At 37.6% G+C, this 18,767-nt stretch overlaps 1 protein-coding gene across 4 annotated transcripts in view; it reads left to right on the forward strand.

Moving 5' to 3' along the window:
• The window catches only part of PDE4D (phosphodiesterase 4D), a gene marked incomplete at its 5' end in the record, with an annotated part of 1,034,128 nt that overhangs the window by 681,372 nt on the left and 333,989 nt on the right, over positions 1-18,767 (forward strand). The window contains one exon of one of the 4 annotated variants that reach the window (XM_080933672.1): positions 10,719-10,843. The exons of the other annotated variants lie outside the window; for them this stretch is intronic. Within the exon in view, the coding sequence (XP_080789798.1) occupies positions 10,719-10,843 (125 nt within the window). Of the gene's footprint in view, positions 1-10,718; positions 10,844-18,767 lie in introns of those variants that run through there. 4 annotated transcript variants of the gene reach the window in all.

Consider the following 18,767-nt stretch of genomic DNA (forward strand, 5'->3'; position numbering starts at 1 on the left):
TAACTTGCTGATCCTGCTTACCAACTCACATAACTATATGCACTTGATGTTTGATGTTAGTAAATCATATGCGTATATGCATTTATATATGTATATATAAAATATATAAATATATGTATATAAAATACATCTGCACTTATGTTTATATAAATGTATGTATGTATATATATATATATAAATAATTTGTATAAATGCATGTATATGATTATATTTATAGTTGGAGAGGCACTTAGAGGTTGAGTATAAGGCACCGGAAATGTTAGACAAGCATTCTACTAGTGAGATATATCCACTTACAGATTATATTTCAAGCCTTCCCCCACCTTTTTTTTACTTTTTATTTAGAGACAGGATTTCACTGAGTTGCTCATCCTTGCTCAGAGACACTCAGTTACCCAGGCAGGACTGGGACTTCTCATCTTCTTGCCTCTGACATCCAAGTTCCTGGGTCTGTGCACCTGTCCCAGCTGCAAACCAATCGTGTTTTCAGCCCCCAGCCTGTGTTTGCTTCCTCAGTCACATCACTGTCTAAACTGATTCTTCTTTAAAACAACCCACTTATAATATCACTTGTGTGACAAGCCATGAAAACGCTGTAAAAATTATGTACTTTTATTTGGGTAAGGTGTTTGTAGGTTCTTGGTGTCTAACCATACAATGGTGACTTATTTGGTTGGTTGGAAAATCCAGGTAGATATATGTGTGTAACTGGTTGAACGTTATAAAGTAGGAACGTCAAAGAAGGTATTTTTCTAACCATAGATCATTCATCCAATGAGGCAAACACAGCAACAAGGACTTGGAAAGGATGGTGAATATCCAGAAAAGATGCAGTCAAGACCCAACATTTGCTAATGAACATAATGGAGACCTCAAGTTCACAATGTGAATTAAGAATGCATTGACATTGCCATGAGCCATGTTCTCCAATATGATTGGGAAATCAAAGCTGATTCTTTCTTTCTTTCTGCCCCACAAGACTCAATTCACCCACAGCGTATTAGATTTAGTTTGACACCATGTTTTAAAGGAAACCAAGAAGCAGGAATCATTTCAGAAGCATAATTCCAAGGTGGCAGAACCTCTGGAGATCTGCATATATTAGGTGTGGTGGCACATATGTCAGATTCCAGTACTTGAAAAGAGGTGAGTGGAGTCCAAACTTCAAGGTTGTCATTGGTCACAAAGCAAGTGAGTTTAAGGTCAGCTTGAACTACATGATGCCCTCTCTTAAAAAAAAAAAAAAAAAAAGGAAGGAAGGAAAGAAAGAAGGAAAGAAAAAAATAAGAAAGGAAAAGGCACCGGCACCAAGTAGGAAAAATAATTAGAATTTCAAATATAGAGTTTCAATTAGACCATGTGCCCCAAAACAAACTACAAAATTTCTCTCTAGCCATTCACAGGGCTCTAAGGTCTTAGATCAAGGAACAGTACTCTGAAGGTAAAATAAGTCTTTAGTGTTTAGATTTGTATAAAGACAAGCCCAGCACTACATGCAGCAGTGTGGGGCTGTGCAAGGCACTGAAGCTGTCTTCTTCTTCTGGAGCCTTCACACCCTGGGAGAAGGCAACACTTTGGCCAGCCTCCAACTGGGAGAATCTAGTATGTGACAAATCCTGTATATGGCATCTAACAACTCCAAGCAAATGCTTGGTAGACATTTTAGCTATAGAAATGATTGCAGTGACTGTCCATGGATGTATAACTTACCATTTGTCTGATAGTAATAAGGAAAAATGCTTCAATTTTTCAAATGCTGTTTAAAAGTTTAAAACCAGCTTCTGTTGTTAAATAATTAAAGTCAATGGCATCCTATCCTACTCATGACAGATTTAGTCTTGATTTTCATTTTCTCATCGCTTTTACAGTCTCTCCTGCCTATACTTGAGATTTATTCAGCAAATGTAATAGAAAAAATTAACTTCAAATGCGTATATTAAATTATCTAGTAACTAACACAGAAATAGCTTATCAACAAAGGACCAGCCATACCAGGAAGACAATGGCTCTCTTCCATTATGTAAAGAAGATGTTTCAGTTTAGGGACTTCTAAATCTTAGTAGTGGTTAACTTCTAAGTCACTGTCTTTTTCTCCTTTGTGGACTAGATTTGCTGTTTTGACATTTGCACCTACTATGTGTTAAAGGTATCTGCTTATGTGTTGTAAAGTAAATGTTGTTCCAAGCCCTGCACATCCTCCTTCTCTCTATCCCTTACATGTGTCTATATCCTATTCATTCCTTTATGAGGAAGTTATTAGAGGAAACCCATCCCACAATGCTTGGGTTCACAGCAGTCAGGCTGGCCCTACCTTGTCTTCATCACTGAAATCCGTTGGCCAGTCTTCTCTGCTTGCTTCCTATCAGACATCATGCCCCATGTGCTTGAACTAGTAATATTCCTGTTCCTCAGCCTCTGCTTGATCATGAAATCAGGGTTACCCATCTGGGATGATTACTTCTGAGATCCCAATCACCAAAGCAGTAACTTGACAAATATGTGTGGGATAAGTGAATAAACTTTAAGTATCAAGTAAATAAATGCTAGAGGCACACAAATCCTCCCTATGACTGCCTGAGCCTTTTATGGCAGTGTATGGCTTTGAACTAAATCTACATGGTTATGAAACCAACAACATCACTCATATTTTTTATATTTATATTTTATTCACATATATATATAAATAACTAATAATTAAAAAGAGGCAATGAGTTTATATAAATATATAACATGTAGGCAAAATAACAGGGAAAGCACAAATTTATATATATATATAATAACATGCAAAGTACTCATATATATAATAACTTTTACAAAAAATGTGAAGACATACATACAGGCAAACCACTTATATATATATACAGTAAAATAATTTTCATTAAAACAGAGCAGATTTATGTTTTATTGAAGTTTCATTCTCTCTCTCTCTCTCTCTCTCTCTCTCTCTCTCTCTCTCTCTCTCTTTCTCTCTCTGTGCGCACGCATGTGTGTGTGTGTGTGTGTGTGTGTGTGTGTGTGTGTGTGTGTGTGTGTGTAGAATCTTCAGCCCAAATTGGCTTTGAACTCAATATATACTGCTGGCAGTTGACTTTGAAATTATTCTCCTACTTCATAACCTTTTTTGCTATTGCAGATAACTCATGAACCGTGTTTCAAGAATTCTTGACAATCATAGCACCCCACAGCTATATGGATTTTATTGCAAGGGGATGCTTTCTTTATGGTTTAAATTTCAGAGGTGATCTGAGCTAATATTTGTCTGTATTGTGTCCATGAGAATCCCTCTTCTGCGTGTGTTTCTTCTCTAGACTTGATCTATCTCATAGTTTATCACGAGTTTTTTTTTTTTTTGATTTTTTGTATTTTTTTGCTCTCTATCTCTAGTTCCTTGAGTCATCAAAACTTGTAGAAGAAATAATAAGTAACACTTGGCATTTGCTTTTGAATTGCTTTCATCCATGTGGCTATGGCAATCTTGTTAGTGTATACTTCCCAAGTTGGTTGATAGCCAGACAATTTCTACAGTGCTTCTGAGAGCAAGGGGAGGTACTTATATAATAACTTTCAACACAACTAATGTGTGCTGTTCAGGCAAACTGGAGAGCATTGTCCTCTACATTTAAAAAATAATGATAAACTATAAGTATGTGTTCTTTTTTTAAACAAACATCTATCGGGTGCCAACATTGCACAGAGAAACATATTAAGCATTATAGAGTATAGAGTGACCACTGAGTATTACAGAGGATTCAAAGACAAATATGCTATATAGCTGCCTACCATATGTTATATAGTGCACCCCAGGAAAAATTAGAGACACTGAAATTACAATATAAGACAAAAAGTAGGCTAGAGAGATGGCCCAGTGGTTAAGAGCACTGGCTGCTCTTCCAGAGGTCCTGAGTTCAAATACATGCAACTACATAGTGGCTCACAACCATCTGTAATGGGATCCGATGCCCTCTTCTGAAAACTGCTACAGTGTACTCATATACATAAAATGAACACATCTTTATAAAAAGAATTCAGTTTTTTTTAAAAGACGAAAAGTAATGAAATAGGATTGTTATAAGCTTAAGAATATTATCCTTGAAACAGGTTCACTCAACTAAAGCATATTTCTTCCTCCCTTATAATATCAAATGAAACTAGTTCACTCCTAAAACATTCAACTGGACATAAAATGAATTATTTATATGCATGTCTATATTTTTCCCTTGATAGTCAATACATCGTCTTCTGGTATGTATACAAAATACATGTTCAGTTAATGCTGGCTGGCTGGTTGACTCACTGCAGTAAGATGAATAAAGAGATTAAAGGAAATACCATCTGGCAAACAAGTGTAGAGTTGTACTTGCCAAAGACACCCCTATTTGTTCAACCAACTTGTCGACAAAGAATGAACTTATAGGGTGATTATTTTGCATTTCATGATTTTGTAATGATACAAGACACTTGGTTATTTGGAAACAAGCTCACATCATTTTAATTCTTTCCACTGGCTCCTACTGTTGGAAATTCATTAACAAATGAGCATTGGCAACATTTTGTGTCTTGGCGAGCGTTGTGCTTTTTTATGTATGAAAGTGTGGGAAGTAGTGTAGGACATCTGTCAAAGGAAACCATCTTCTCAGATCCTGTTGTGTAGATTCAACCCACTTGTTACCACTTCCATACATTCTAAAATAAAATGTCCCTCTGTAAAGGTTCAAATAGCTGGTGGCAAACTGAAGACCTGAATCATGTGGGCTGCTTGAAACATTAGTGAAGAAGCATTACTTTCTTCGGCTGACTGTGTTGCTACTTTGGTTCAACCTACTCTTTGGATTCATGATACTGTGTTGAGATAAGGCTATAGATGCACAATTCATTCTCTGTGTTCCTCCTGACTGGAAAATTAAGTCATCTTACCAATCCCAAGAGCTTATTGACATAATAGAATGCTAACATTCCTTATAGGAAGTGGTCCGGTTACTGCTATCCATGAAAGATGCTGATTTGGATGAAAGTTTTCAAATTTCTTGGGGGAAAATATCAATGGTAATTTTCCAACATCATTATTTTGACAGATACATCTGATTCATACCAAGACAATATTTTTCTTTATTTCAGTGGGAAATAAATCAACTTACATATTTTTTTTACTAGTTTAGGAAAATAGGCCTGGCATGGTGGTACATGCCTGTAATCTCAGTACCTTGGGAGGCTGGGGCAGGATTGTGCTTAAGAGTTCAAGGCCAGCATCCTGGGTGTCAGAAAAGCATTGAAACAACTTCCCTGACTGTTAACGCTCTTTCTGCACTTTTGGTATTTCTCCCCAATTGTGACCATGTGTACCAGGCTGCATGAAGTCTGAAAGCTATAATTACAGAAGGGATTACCAGGAAACTACAGTGCCTGATCACAGATAGATGCCAATTCATAGAAGAAAATTTGCTAACAAATTCTTAATGTACTTCCAAACACAACAGGATTTCATGTTTATTCAAAGGATTGAATATCTACTTGGATAATTTTTATTTATTGAGTGGAACTATAAGCAACCAGGCAAGCATTTGTCACTTGCCTCTAACTAAAATTCATATTCCCCCAGCTCCCTGAGAAAAGATAATTGTATTTACATTTCAGTGGGTTCTTTGGAGATGCAGACCCTGTTCACTCACACATGCTGAATATGGGATCTATACTGTTTCCAGTGTGTCTCAGTGGTTAACATTTCAAGTCAGAGGTTGATATCTTTAGCTCTGTAGAGAAGCTAAGAAGAAAGTTAATAGAAGAGGTGAGAGGTTTTCGAAACACAAGCATCCTACAGCCTTAGCTGTCTTGTTTAATATGCCAGTCAAGAAGGCACAATGTTGGCTAAGAAAGTACAATGTACATACAAGGCAAAATGTATAGTCTGCTCTGATCTATGGACCAAATTAACCACTGTCTAACTCCTATCTCCTAACATTCATCATGGCTCAGGATGTAGATCTAAATCCCTTGTGAAAAATGAGCAGGGCAGTATCGCCTAAACTTGCATTACTGTGTTAATTACATGGATTATTTCATTCCAGTAACACGCCTTCGAATCTCAGAAGCAAATGGTCAGCACTAGCCATTTTTGATTTCTGTTGTCTTTAGTAATGGTATTCATGCCTATAGCATCAGTGTTAAGATCATTTGCTGGATGGTGGTAGTGCTGGAAACTACAAGGAGGGAGAGAAGAAAAGTAAGCAAACTGAGTAGATAGGAATCAAATTACAAATGCTGAATGAGGCATCTCTGGGGCTTCCAAGTGGAATTTTCTCAGCATCGGCTCATATTAATAGCAGAAATGTATGGACTCTGGATAAGGATATGTTTTGTTGTTAGTGGTTAGGCTTTTGTTTGTTTTGTGTTTTGTTTCATTTTGTTTGGTCTAACACATAAGTGGTAGTAGAAAGCCTTTGCTTGGATTGCTTGTCCAGGAAATGTAGACAAAATCAACAACAGCCCAGAGAGTTAAAGGGAATTTTGATTTCCAGCTTCCCCTTGGCAAGAGGGACCCTGGAGAGCCCCCAAACATAAGTTACAAACCAGGAGAAATTATTGAGTTGATGACTGTGCCCTGGTACTGTCAGGAACAGATGCTGTCCTGCTGTCCTAAAGAAGTTCCCCCACAGATCGCCCCATTGCCAAATTCAAGCCAGACTAAGAGCCAAAAGAATCTTCTTTAGTAACTATTGTTGAAGTCAGAACATGATAAATCCTGAGGCCTGAAATTGCTACTCCTTGGCATCTGTGTTAATTGCTGTGCTGGCCATTCCCAGCATCAGAGCTGATATGCTGCAGAAATTTGATGTTCCGTGTCCTGTTGTGTTATGTCTGCCTTTGTCTGAATGTTCTCAAGAGTTTAGGCTAACGGCATGATGAATGGGATTTATTTGGACTCCATGCTTATAACTAATGATTCAGAGTGTACAGAACCACATAGAATAGATGGGTCAGCCTTCTTATCCTTACTTAGAGTTGAGCTCTGGTTTTACTACTAGCCTATTTGGACTAAGGTTTGCACCTCTCTGCAAGACTCAATTCTTCAGAATATTTTCATTTTCTCAAAGGTCAAGGGTCCAGCTACCATGTGTAGTCCCACAGCCGGGAGGCTGTTGAAAACAGGAACATTCTGTTTTCCTTCCTAGGCCACTACCTGCATACTGGCCAGAGTTCTGCACGACTCTGGACTCTTGGCAAGTTGAATCTTCAGAGTAATCCCTTCTCGTCCCCATTTAAGTACAATTAATCCCCAGGAGTCCCTGCCAGGCTTTTGGTAAACCATTACACAAGTACAAGCAAAGCTGTCCCTGTTAAGAATTTCAGCTTTAGAGGACTCACGTTCTCTCCCAGAAAGTTCATGGCTCACCCTTCAGTTTCTGATTTATCCCCCTTGGCAGAAATTTTCCTGTGAAAATCTACAGCACAACACCCTTGAATTATCTTGCTTTCTCATGCTGTTGTTGTTAATATTCTGGGATGGAGGAAGAAGTCCAAAGGCCCTCTTAAACCTAAGGACATTAAAAGTACATTAAATGGCCGTGCATATCAAAGGAGGCAGGCGTTAATCCCTGCCCCCATATGATAAAACTGGGGATGCCGCCCCACTGTACAATATTATTCCTCAATAATCCATTTTTCGATGCCCTGGTGCTTTTAACTTTCAGCTTCCCTTAGCTTTATAGGCACCTTAGTAAGAGTTTCAATTTAGCAAGCAATCTGTGCAATCCTTCTGCATTATTGAGGTGAATTGACTCATACTTAATGTTATGTCCATTTCATCACGTTGGCATGTATGTGCGTGCACTTTATATGTGATATTTCTCACATGGCTTTTGTGCATATGCATGTGGAGGCCAGAGGCCAACCTCATCTCTCAGTCTTCATGAGACACCTATTTTGTTTTCTGAGACATCACTTCTTACTGGGCTGTGTCCAGCAAGCCCCAGGGATCTGCCCATCTCACTTCACCAACTCTAGGGTTACAAAGAAGTGCCGCCAAACCTAGCTGTTTACGTAAGTGCCAGGGACCAAACTCAGGTCCACAGGCTTGTGGGACACAGATCTATCAACAGATACCTCCCTAGACCCAGTTACCTGTCTTTAAACTATAAGGAAATAGACCTGAATACCATGAAGCAATGTTTGGAGTGCTGTGGAGAAAGTGATGTGTACCCATGGGACTCGGGAAATGTGCAGTGCCATAGTCCATTCCTGAGAAAGCACATACGACTTCCTATGGCGTCTCACTTTCAGGAATGCAAGCACCTATCAGAAAACAAACTGAAAATGCATTTTTTATTAATAGAAGTCATGCTTGTAAGTACCTAAAAAAGACTAGTTGAAGAAATAAAAACACAACCGTGTTATGTGCTCTCATGTAAAAAGAACTTAATAGATTGCCATGCTTTGGCTAGTAAATTGTCTGTTAGGTACAAAAGTATGTATAGATTATGTGTGACAAGATCCAATTCCCAAAACCAAATTACCCAAAGGAACACACATGCACATGTACAAGCACAATCATGTATATGCACACATAACACATGCACACACATATGTACATGTATGCATATGTAAGTATGTACACTTGTACATGCACATACATATATTAGTGTGTTTATATGTCACATATTGTATGTTTGTATACATGTATTACCTGTATGTATATATGTACATATGTTTAAATATATTGGGGACGTTAAGAAAAATAAGTATATTAGCAAGCATTGAGAAAAACTCAATGTGAAAAAAAAAGAGATGATTGTTTATTTATCTTTGTGTAATGGGACATGTTTAAAAGAGTATGGTCAGGAATGGCAGCAACTATTTATGGTCCCTGCACTTAGAAGGGTACGTCAGGAAGAATAACTGGAGACTATAAATTTATGGCTAGACTGGAACAAAGACAGGTACATCATCTTTTAAAAGTCCTATGTCATTTTATGACTCAGAATATATAAAATTTAAAAATTTGAATGAGAATCATCTACATTAAACTCTTAAATTGTCTAAACTAGTGTCTGACTTTAGCCACTTCATTGAAAGTAATATAACTTTTCATATATTTGATCAGTGCTTCCAAGACTTCTTTTGTTGTTGATCTTGACTAGATAGCATTGGTTGGCCTAGACCAAGCTGGCCTCGAACTTATAGATATCTGCCTGCCTCTGTGAGTGTTAGGTTTAAAAGAAAGCATCTCCACTCCCATCCCATGACTCTTACTGGAATTGTTTGTGTAGGCAAATGAGACCGATCAGATGTCTCAATGGCTGACAGCGCTGTGAATGAAGGAAACCTGAGCTAAACCAGTCTTTCACTAAGGAAAGAAAGAACTGACCCCCAGGGCTTGGTTCTTCTGATGTCTATGTGCATGCCATAGAACATATGCCCTTGTATAAACACACACTGAGACCCCACACATATACATACACATGCATACACCTCACACACAACACAAACATAAACACATACACACATATACCCGCACACACCACATACACACACATACATGCACACCATACAAACACACACACACATACAACATACACACACATACACGCACATACACACACCACATATACAAGCACGCACACATTAATAACAAAGCTTCTTAAAGGATTTCATATTTGTTTTTGTGTCTTCAAATCCTAAAGCAGAATTATTTGTGACACTGTATCTGTGTAGCTTAAGGTGGAATCAAGCTCACAATCCCCCTGCCTCAGCCCTCTGAGGGATGGTACTGCAGGTGTCCGCCATCAGTGTGAAATCATTTTCCAACTGTCAAAGTTGCCCAAACTCTACATCCTTGTTGTCTTGAGTTGTACACAAGGGTCTGTGGGATTTCACTGGAGAAGAGTCTGAAAGCCGTGGCTTACTAAGCCTGTAACTTCAACACGAGACTGGTGCCTTGGGTACAATTATTTGCAATCTTTCCTAATTTCTCCAACTTGTCTTTTATTGCTTCAAATTAGCAAAGGCTATTGGATTCTTCAATAGTTCTTCACCCAAAGAGCAGGGAGAACGCACGTTTCTGAATGTTGCTAATGAAGGGAGAAATCAGCAATCAGTTAGTGTTGTCACACATGGACTTCAGCTAATAATTTTTCTGTCCCCAAGAGGCTGATTTCGCTGACATTGTGAAGAGTACTTCATGAAGGAGAACCCACAAGTTTTGGTCCTGACGATTGGAAAGTCACCCAGAATGATTTCCATGTGCCCATCCCATTTTTAAAGTCTTTATAGTCAGTTTAGGATGATGGAGCTATAATTAATTTGCTCTATCACGTGTGCTTGATATATATGTAAACAACTAGCTATTTAACCACTAGTACATTAGGCTGCCATTCTCTTAGACCTAAATGAAAATGGATTAGAACCCGCCCCTCCTCAGGGGGTAGATCTGAGTGGAAACAGGCTTCTGTGGAGCTACAGAATCTCTCCTGCATCTGCTCAGCCAATAATTGGCTGGAGCACAACTCTGATTAGAAGCGAGCAACAAGCTTCCGTATCCATGAGCAGAAAACAGGGTACAGCATTGTTGCCTCCGGAAGACACCCGTTTACTCTCGAAGAAAAGCAGCACCCGGCGACCGGAACAGCATATGGCTGAAATCCATTATCTGACATGCTCTTTCCAGCCTACCCAGGAATGCTGAGCTGGCCACTCAGATTTGCTTTTACTTCCTGATTTTGGATACAATGAGTCTGCCAACCAGCTGTGAGCACCTAAGTCTGGGGAAGGTGGCTAGATTCCGAAGCGTTTATGTTCACGGATCACCTTATGCAATCAACAAGCCAATTGATATTAAGCCACAGAGGAGACGGTAATTGCTTCCCTTCTCTCAGTTGTCAGTAAAAGTGTGTTTGCTACCCTTTGGTTACTGCTTTGGAGATCTGCTGCACTGGGAGGGTCCAGCAGCAAGGAAACTTTGGAGGGCATTGCATTTTGTTTCGACTGTCATTGCCATTTCCCTTTTACCCTATTCTTTTTCTGAAATATATATATTTCAGAAAGGATGGCCTTTTACCCCAGAATTCTGGCGTTATGTAAATCTCTAGTGAGTTAACACTCATGGTCCCTTATGTAAGTTTTGTTACACTAACTGTGCCTCAGGACTCCAGCATGGCATGGTCACTGCTACACACCTCATAGCTATACTGTAGGGGCGAGAACTCAAACCCACAGGGGCTAAAGCCAAGTGTACATCTGCTCCCCTGCTTTACCTCATCCTAGCCCCATTTTTTGTTTTTTGTTTGTTTGTTTGTTTGTTTTTTGCTTAAAAGTAATCAACTTTTCATGTAATTCACCTTATATTTTATGTAAATAAATATATATATGTATATATACGTATATATATTTGTGTGTGTGTGTAGGACTCAAAAAAGTTCAGGCTGTTTCCAATTAATTTCATTTGATTTTTTTTTAATTTTAAAAAAGCCAAAGTGTTTTTGTCCAGCAACAAAATACAATTCAGAATTATAATGCACAGTTTACAAAATGTATTTGTCCAGCAACGAAATACTCTTAAAGAATAACATATCAGGAACTTGAAAACTTTATGAAACCTTATTTGTCTGGTTAGTTTTGTAAGTAGTTCCAAATATATATGATAATAATTTGGGCATAGATCGTGTAATTTGTAAAAAAAAAAATAATAAAAAATAAAAAAAACAAACCTAGATAGACCTCCTATAATCAATAAAATGTCTTCTTATGCAACAGATGTATAGTATAACTAAGCCCTTCTCTTTTTTTTTTTTTTTTTTTTTTTTTTTTTTTTTGTCTTCAAAACAAGATTTATTTTTTTTTAACATGAAAATACATGGAAAATACATTGGTCTCTTATCCGTTACAAATAAGACTCAAATTATTAATCATAACAAGAAGTGTTTCTTGAGATATTTCCATCTACACAAAAGACTAACAGCTTATTATTTTTTTTAAAGATTTTAAACATTTTTTGCTTAAAATTATACATTTTTGTCAGTACAGTTTTTTCAGACATTAAAATAAATTTTACATAAAACCATGTGAATATGTTTTTTAGTCAGTACTTGATTTTTTTCAAGGGCTTGACAGTATGCATTGAAAACGTACTAGTTGCAATAAGCGTAAAGTACATGCAAAACAAAACGCAACATGGAAATAGTCAAAGTCTTCTTGTTTTGTGAATATATGTATAGTTTTTGTTTTCTTTATTTCTTGGACTTCATACAGTCTGTGAGTTGTTTCTGGGGGAGTGCAAGCCTCTGGGGTTAGCATCCCACTATCAGTGACTGCATATTATGTCTGTTCTTTTGTGACTGGGTTATCTCACTCAGGATGATCTTCTCTAGATGCAGCCATTTTCTTAAGAATTTGGTTAAGTCATTGTTTCTGGTGGCTGAGTAGTATTCCATTGTGTATATGTACCACAATTTTTGTATCCATTCGTCTTCTGAAGGACATCTGGGTTCTTTCCAGCTTCTGGCTATTATAAATAGAGCCGCTATGAACATTGTGGTGCATATATCTTTGTTGTGTATTAAAGTGTCTCTGGGGTATATGCCCAGAAGTGGAATAGCTGGGTCTTCAGGTAGTACTATATCCAATTTTCTGAGGTATCGCCAGACAGATTTCCAGAGTGGTTGTATTAGCTTGCAACCCCACCAACAGTGAAGAAGTGTTCCTATTTCTCCGCAGCCTTGCCAGCATCTGCTGTCATCTGAGTTTTGGATCTTGGCCAATCTGACTGGTGTGAGGTGGAATCTTAGGGTTGTTTTGATTTGCATTTCCTTGATGGCTAAGGATGTCGAGCACTTCCTCAGATGTTTCTCGGCCATTCGGTGTTCCTCAACTGAAAATGATTTGTTTAGCTCTGTACCCCATTTTTTAATAGGGTTATTTGATTCTCTGGTGTCTAGCTTTTTGAGTTCCTTGTACACCTTGGATATTAGGCCTCTATCTGATGTGGTGTTGGTAAAGATCTTTTCCCATTCTGTTGGTTGCCGTTTTGTTTTCTTGACGATGTCCTTAGCCTTACAGAAACTTTGCAATCTCATTAAGTCCCATTTGTTAATCTTTGACCTTAGAGCTTGAGCCATTGGTGTTTTGTTCAGGAAATTTTCTCCTGTTAGGCCCTTCTCTTTAACACCCCTGCCTCGTGGGACTGTGATGGGTTAGCCTGTCCAGAAAGGGATGGGAAGACGCCTGAGAAGGAAAGAACATCCAACTCACAAATGTTTTCTTTTCCATAGCTCAGGAGAAAACTGACATAGTATGTTTTAAAACTCCCAGTTAAAAAAAAATATTAGAGAATTATATTGAAGTCTCAAAAATAAAAGCAACCATTTAAAAGATGATAAAGAAACTAATATTCCTGCAGGGTTGGTCCCCCATGACCATGAGTCCCTGAGTTCACCAAAATCTACCCAAGGATGATTGGTCCCCTTTCAGGATGCTTGCCTGGACTCAGCTAAGATTCGTAAACAGCATCTATGTATTTGTATTTGTGTTTGCCTTTGTGCTTGTATTTGCATTTATATAGCAAGGATTCTATTTTTGGCAGATAGAAAATTGCTTTCTGACTTAAATATCTAAAAAGGAAGGCAAATGTGGGAAGAAGGGGAGTATAAGGAAAGAAAGAAAAACCTCATAAGGAAGAAATGCTCTAGTATGGCGGCCTACCTGGGACGGTGTTGGGGTTCCTCTTTCTTGTGGGTTCTTCTTGAGGCAGCAGAGGGGGAAGAGCATCTTTCAGAATACATGATCACATGTTACAAAGTTCAACACAAGTTCACGCAAAAAATCAAATCACAAGTTGAGATAGAAGTTTACAACAGAGAATGTTTACATGCATAACCATTAGGAGTAATTATCTGGCTAAATATCCATCACCTGTCTCAGCTCCACGGGTTCACTGAAGATTTAAAACCATAACTAAGTTATTAGTGAAGTTTTGTATAGATAAACCCAGTCAATACTTTATCCTCTGTCCTAGCACCCATAATAAATCATTAGTTCCCTTTTTATGACCTGTGGTTAATTGTTTTACAACCTCTTGGAATGTGCTGTGAATAGGAGAAAGTCTGGTTACCATCTAAGAGCAATGATCTGATGACACTTGGGAGACTGGTAGAGTTCTGATTGCAGATTTGACTATCAGAAATGACCTAATGGCAGTTCTACTATAAAAGAGCTTAATAATCAGTTATAATTTTTAGGAATTCTTATAGAATCACCATTAAGACTTAACTCTTTTATATGTCTATATAGCATCACTACAAGACAGTACATCTTTGTAGATCTGCAGAGACCTGCTCCAAAGGGGTGTGCTACTACTTAATAATTGTTATATATGCTTAATAATACAGAAAAAAATTGTAATAGCAGAAATCTTTCCTGAAATGAATCCCTTACAGCCTTGCTGAATAAGGGCAGACCAGTCACAGATTATTTAATAAGCTGAGGCTGGTCATCTCAGGATGACTGCCTGCTAGTTACTAGATTGTCCGGATATGGCTCCTGACAGTGGCCCATGCTTGTGATCCCAACACTTGACATGTGGAAGCAGGAAGATCGGGAGTTCAAACCCAACCTTGACCATAAAAGGAATCTGAAGATAGTCTAGGTCATACATATATATATATATATGAGTGTATGTATGTATGTATGTATGTATGTATGTGTATATATATATATATATAACCTTTTCTCAAAAAAGCAAAAATTCCAGATGTGGGAGTTTACTCCTATAATTCCACTACTTAGAAGGTTTGGACAGGGAGATTGCAAGGAGTTTAAGGTTAGTCTGGGCTTCATAGTAAGATGGACAACCTATCTCACAAAAAATAAAAAGAAGGCAAAGAGAGGAAGAAGAGGAGGGAGTGATCAGGTGTGGGGGGAATAAAAAATGGCCACATGTTGTTTCACCCTACCCAATGAAGCAGAATATTGAGTTAATAAAAAGAAATCTAGATTTTTTTTTTTAGTGAAGCCCACTGGGGTTGGTGGATGAAGTAGAGAATCTAATATAGAAATTCAAAATATAGCCCCATTTAAATCTACGTTTATCTTCATCAAATAATGATTTCCCGAAAGAAAAGTATATTAAAATGCAGAAAAATAATTTCCAACTTACAAATCAGTTACATTGTAAGCACAGCCACATTTTTATCTCAAGTAGCAATGAAGACACTATCAAGGCGGTTAAAGCACAAGTCTTAATTAAGCTCAGTGCTGAAGGGAATGACAGCTCTGCCATCTGGAATGACCGTGATTTATCACTTCTACAATATTTAAGTTTTTATAGACTCCACAAACTCTAGATCACCGTACTTTTACCTTGCAAAACTGTAGCATTTTAAATTTATAAGATTTGATATTTCAGTTTTGATACATAGAAATGAAAAGACTAGTTATCTTGGATAGTCTTCCCCCTTGAGTTTTTATGTTTATGAGATTTTCTCCATCCACACTGGCATGTCCTTGGAGTTACCCATTGTTCAGGCCTTGCTTAGGATTCCCCTGACCAACAACTCAAAAGGAAGCTTTTCATACTTGGTAGATGGGGGGTATGTGGCTCCATAGTCTGTCTCTTGAAGAGAATATTATCACTCCCAATGGTGTAATTTAATTTAGAAATGTATGCACTCTCCATATTGTGGACCAAAAGAAAACAAGTACATATGGTACACAAGAAATCTTCACCAATCAAAAATTTAATTTGGACTCCACTACTATCCTGATAACATTAGATCTGCATTTAGTTCTTAGATCAACACTTCTTTTTTTGTGTGTAATACTTTAATGAATGAGGAACATGAAATCATCTATATATAAATATATAATACTTATATATTATATATAGTTATATATAACTACCCTGACAATGTTAGATCTGCATTTAAATGTTCTTTATGTACTTTAATGAATGAGGAACATGAAATCATTTATATATGTCCTGAGTTCTCCTTAACTGGAGTCACTTTATTCCTCTTCAACCTAATAACATTTGGTAAGTTCAAAAACATATTTGGTTACCTTGAGTTAGGCTGTGATTGCTTGATCATGTCAAGTATAAAAGGACAGGACTATTTTGTCATAACCAGACAAGCTTCAAACAATAAAGAAGCATTGTCAATGCACTGAACTGAGGGGGGCCTCAGAGTTCTCTGAAGAACTTTACTGACATCCAGGCCATTATTATATTTTATGAATTCATGGATGCCCTACTTCTCATCTTTGTGTGTGTGTGTGTGCGTGTGCTTATCAAGAAGCCATTGCTTTCTTAGTCTGGTTAAAAATAGAAAGCTACTCAGATTTTTCAGTAGTCTAAAATATTCAGTCTAAAATATTCAGTAATCTAAACTGTCATATCTTCTGGTTCATCTAAATCAGCAACTTTATTTCATTTCCTGGGCCTAATGTTTCTTCTGTAGAGATTCTACTAAGGTCTCATTAAGGAATGTTGAATAAATGATCTAATACAACCCTATAGCTCTAGGCAAGGTGCTAAACTGTGATCCACTCTTCAAGGTGAAGTGAAAAAATGCTAGGCATAACTGTACAGGAGATAATGGACATTAAGTTGGTTTGGATGTGTGTGTGTGTGTGTGTGTGTGTGTGTGTGTGTGTGTGTGTGTGTGTTTTCTACATGTTCTCTAAGGATTTCAAACTCCATTTAGTTGAAAGTAAAATCATCTACGGATGTTTACCATTTCCTATATCCTCAAATTCACACTGTAGACTCTAGAGGCCTCCACAGTGCTTCCTTTTCCCAGTCTTACCACTCTCCCACTTTGTAGAAGCAGGGGCATTCTTTTCTTTAAATTATTTTATTGGATACTCTTTGTATTTACATTTCAGATGTTATCCCCTTTCCCCACCCATGTTCCCATCCTCTCTTTCCCTCAATTTGTCTCCACAAAAGTACACCTTCTCCCAGTCACCCTCTTGACCTCAGTGCCTTGCATTCCCCTACGTTGGAAAAATGTGCCTTCACTGGACTGAAGGTCTCTTTGCGCATTGATACCAGACACTGCTATCCTCTGCTACATGTGCAACTGGCTGCTGTTTTGTCTTCTTGACAATGTCCTTAGCCTTACAAAAACTTTGAAATTTCATGAGGTCCCATTTGTTGATTCCTGATCTTAGAGCATAAGCCATTGGTGTTCTATTCAAAAAATTTTCTCCTGTGCATATGTGTTCTAATCTCTTCCCCACTTTCTCTTCTAATAGTTTCAGTGTACCTGGTTTTATATGGAGATCTTTGATCCACTTAGACTTGAGCTTTGTACAAGGAGATAAGAAAGGATCAATGTGCATTCTTCTGCATGCTGACTGCCAATTGAACCAATATCATTTTTTGAAGAGGCTATTTCTTTTCCATTGAATGCTTTTAGCTCCTTTTTCAAAAATCAAGTCACCATAGGTGTGTGGGTTCATTTCTGGGTCTTCAATTCTCTTTAATTGATCTACCTGCCTACCTCTATACCAACACCTTACAGTTTTTATCACAGTTGATCTGTAATATAGCTTGAGGTCCTTGAGTTTACCATCTTTTCCCACTTCCTGCATCACATTCTCATCCCCTCTTGCTGGAAAGATGGGTAGCTACATGACTGATTTCATTGTTAGCATCTTTGTCCTAGTTGTAACCTACGGAATCTTTTCGTAAACTAGTGTCATGATCTCCCAATGTATGTACTAATACAATCATGCTAGAGTCTTCTTTAAACTCTTTGGTAAATTGTTCTTGTCATCGAATACCTTCTGTATTTCAAGTATAAGGAGATACTTGTCATTCCTATTTAGTTTTGACCTAGAGCTTTCTTTGCTCCTCATTTTTTCTTATGAATCCTACATCATGCTATAAACTCTTTGCCTGAAATATTTTTCTACATCTTAATTTTGAAATTGAGTTGCTACCTTTAGCTAACTGCCTTTTTTTATACTACTGTGGTATTAGCATAATGGATCCCAATTATGTGTGCATTTTCTGTCTTTTCCATTTAAGATTCCATGATGCAACCTGTTGTACATGCACATGTGTGCACACACACATACACACATGAATGATACTGAACACAATTGTTTCACTGAGAAGGTCCACTGAGATCCATTATGTGCAGTCAAGTGGCTGAATCCATGATATGAATGTTAAGCTAAAATCATGGTGTCTAGTGGGCAAATCAGAGGAGAAACAGAAACTGGGGCAGACAAACAGAGGAAATTGGTCTTCTAAAATAACTGAGTGATTTAAACATTTCATTTTGGAGAGAAATTAAATAATGCTATAATTTACTAATTTATCCATTAGCAATATAACTTAAAGCATATTCTTGAATATTATATAATCATTTCAATATTCTAAAGTAAATAGTAGATAATATTTTCCAACTGCACGCTAAAAGGGGTCAAATGTTTAGTTTGTCCCTAATGGTTGAGGATTAGTAACAACTCATCAATGGCAACCTTTGTACTAGTTCAGCTCAGCATTCACCCTTCACCCAGCTGCATGGAGTCCTCGTTGCTGAACAGAGGGCAATAGGTCAGGAGAGATTGCCTAAAATGCCTGTCACAAGAGGTATTGAAGGGAAAGTCCACATAAGAGTGACCTTCACATATTAGACTAATTAGACATTCATTTATTTAACCACTTTTGAACCTTTGCAGTTTTTCTTAGCTTTGATTCTATGTCAGCAGAACTGTTTCGTAAATTTGACCTACAAATGGAGGATTCTGCTGCTGCCCTTTTTTTTGCCCCC

Source organism: Micromys minutus, assembly GCF_963924665.1.
Source record: "Micromys minutus genome assembly, chromosome: 20".
NCBI classification, from domain to species: domain Eukaryota; kingdom Metazoa; phylum Chordata; class Mammalia; order Rodentia; family Muridae; genus Micromys; species Micromys minutus.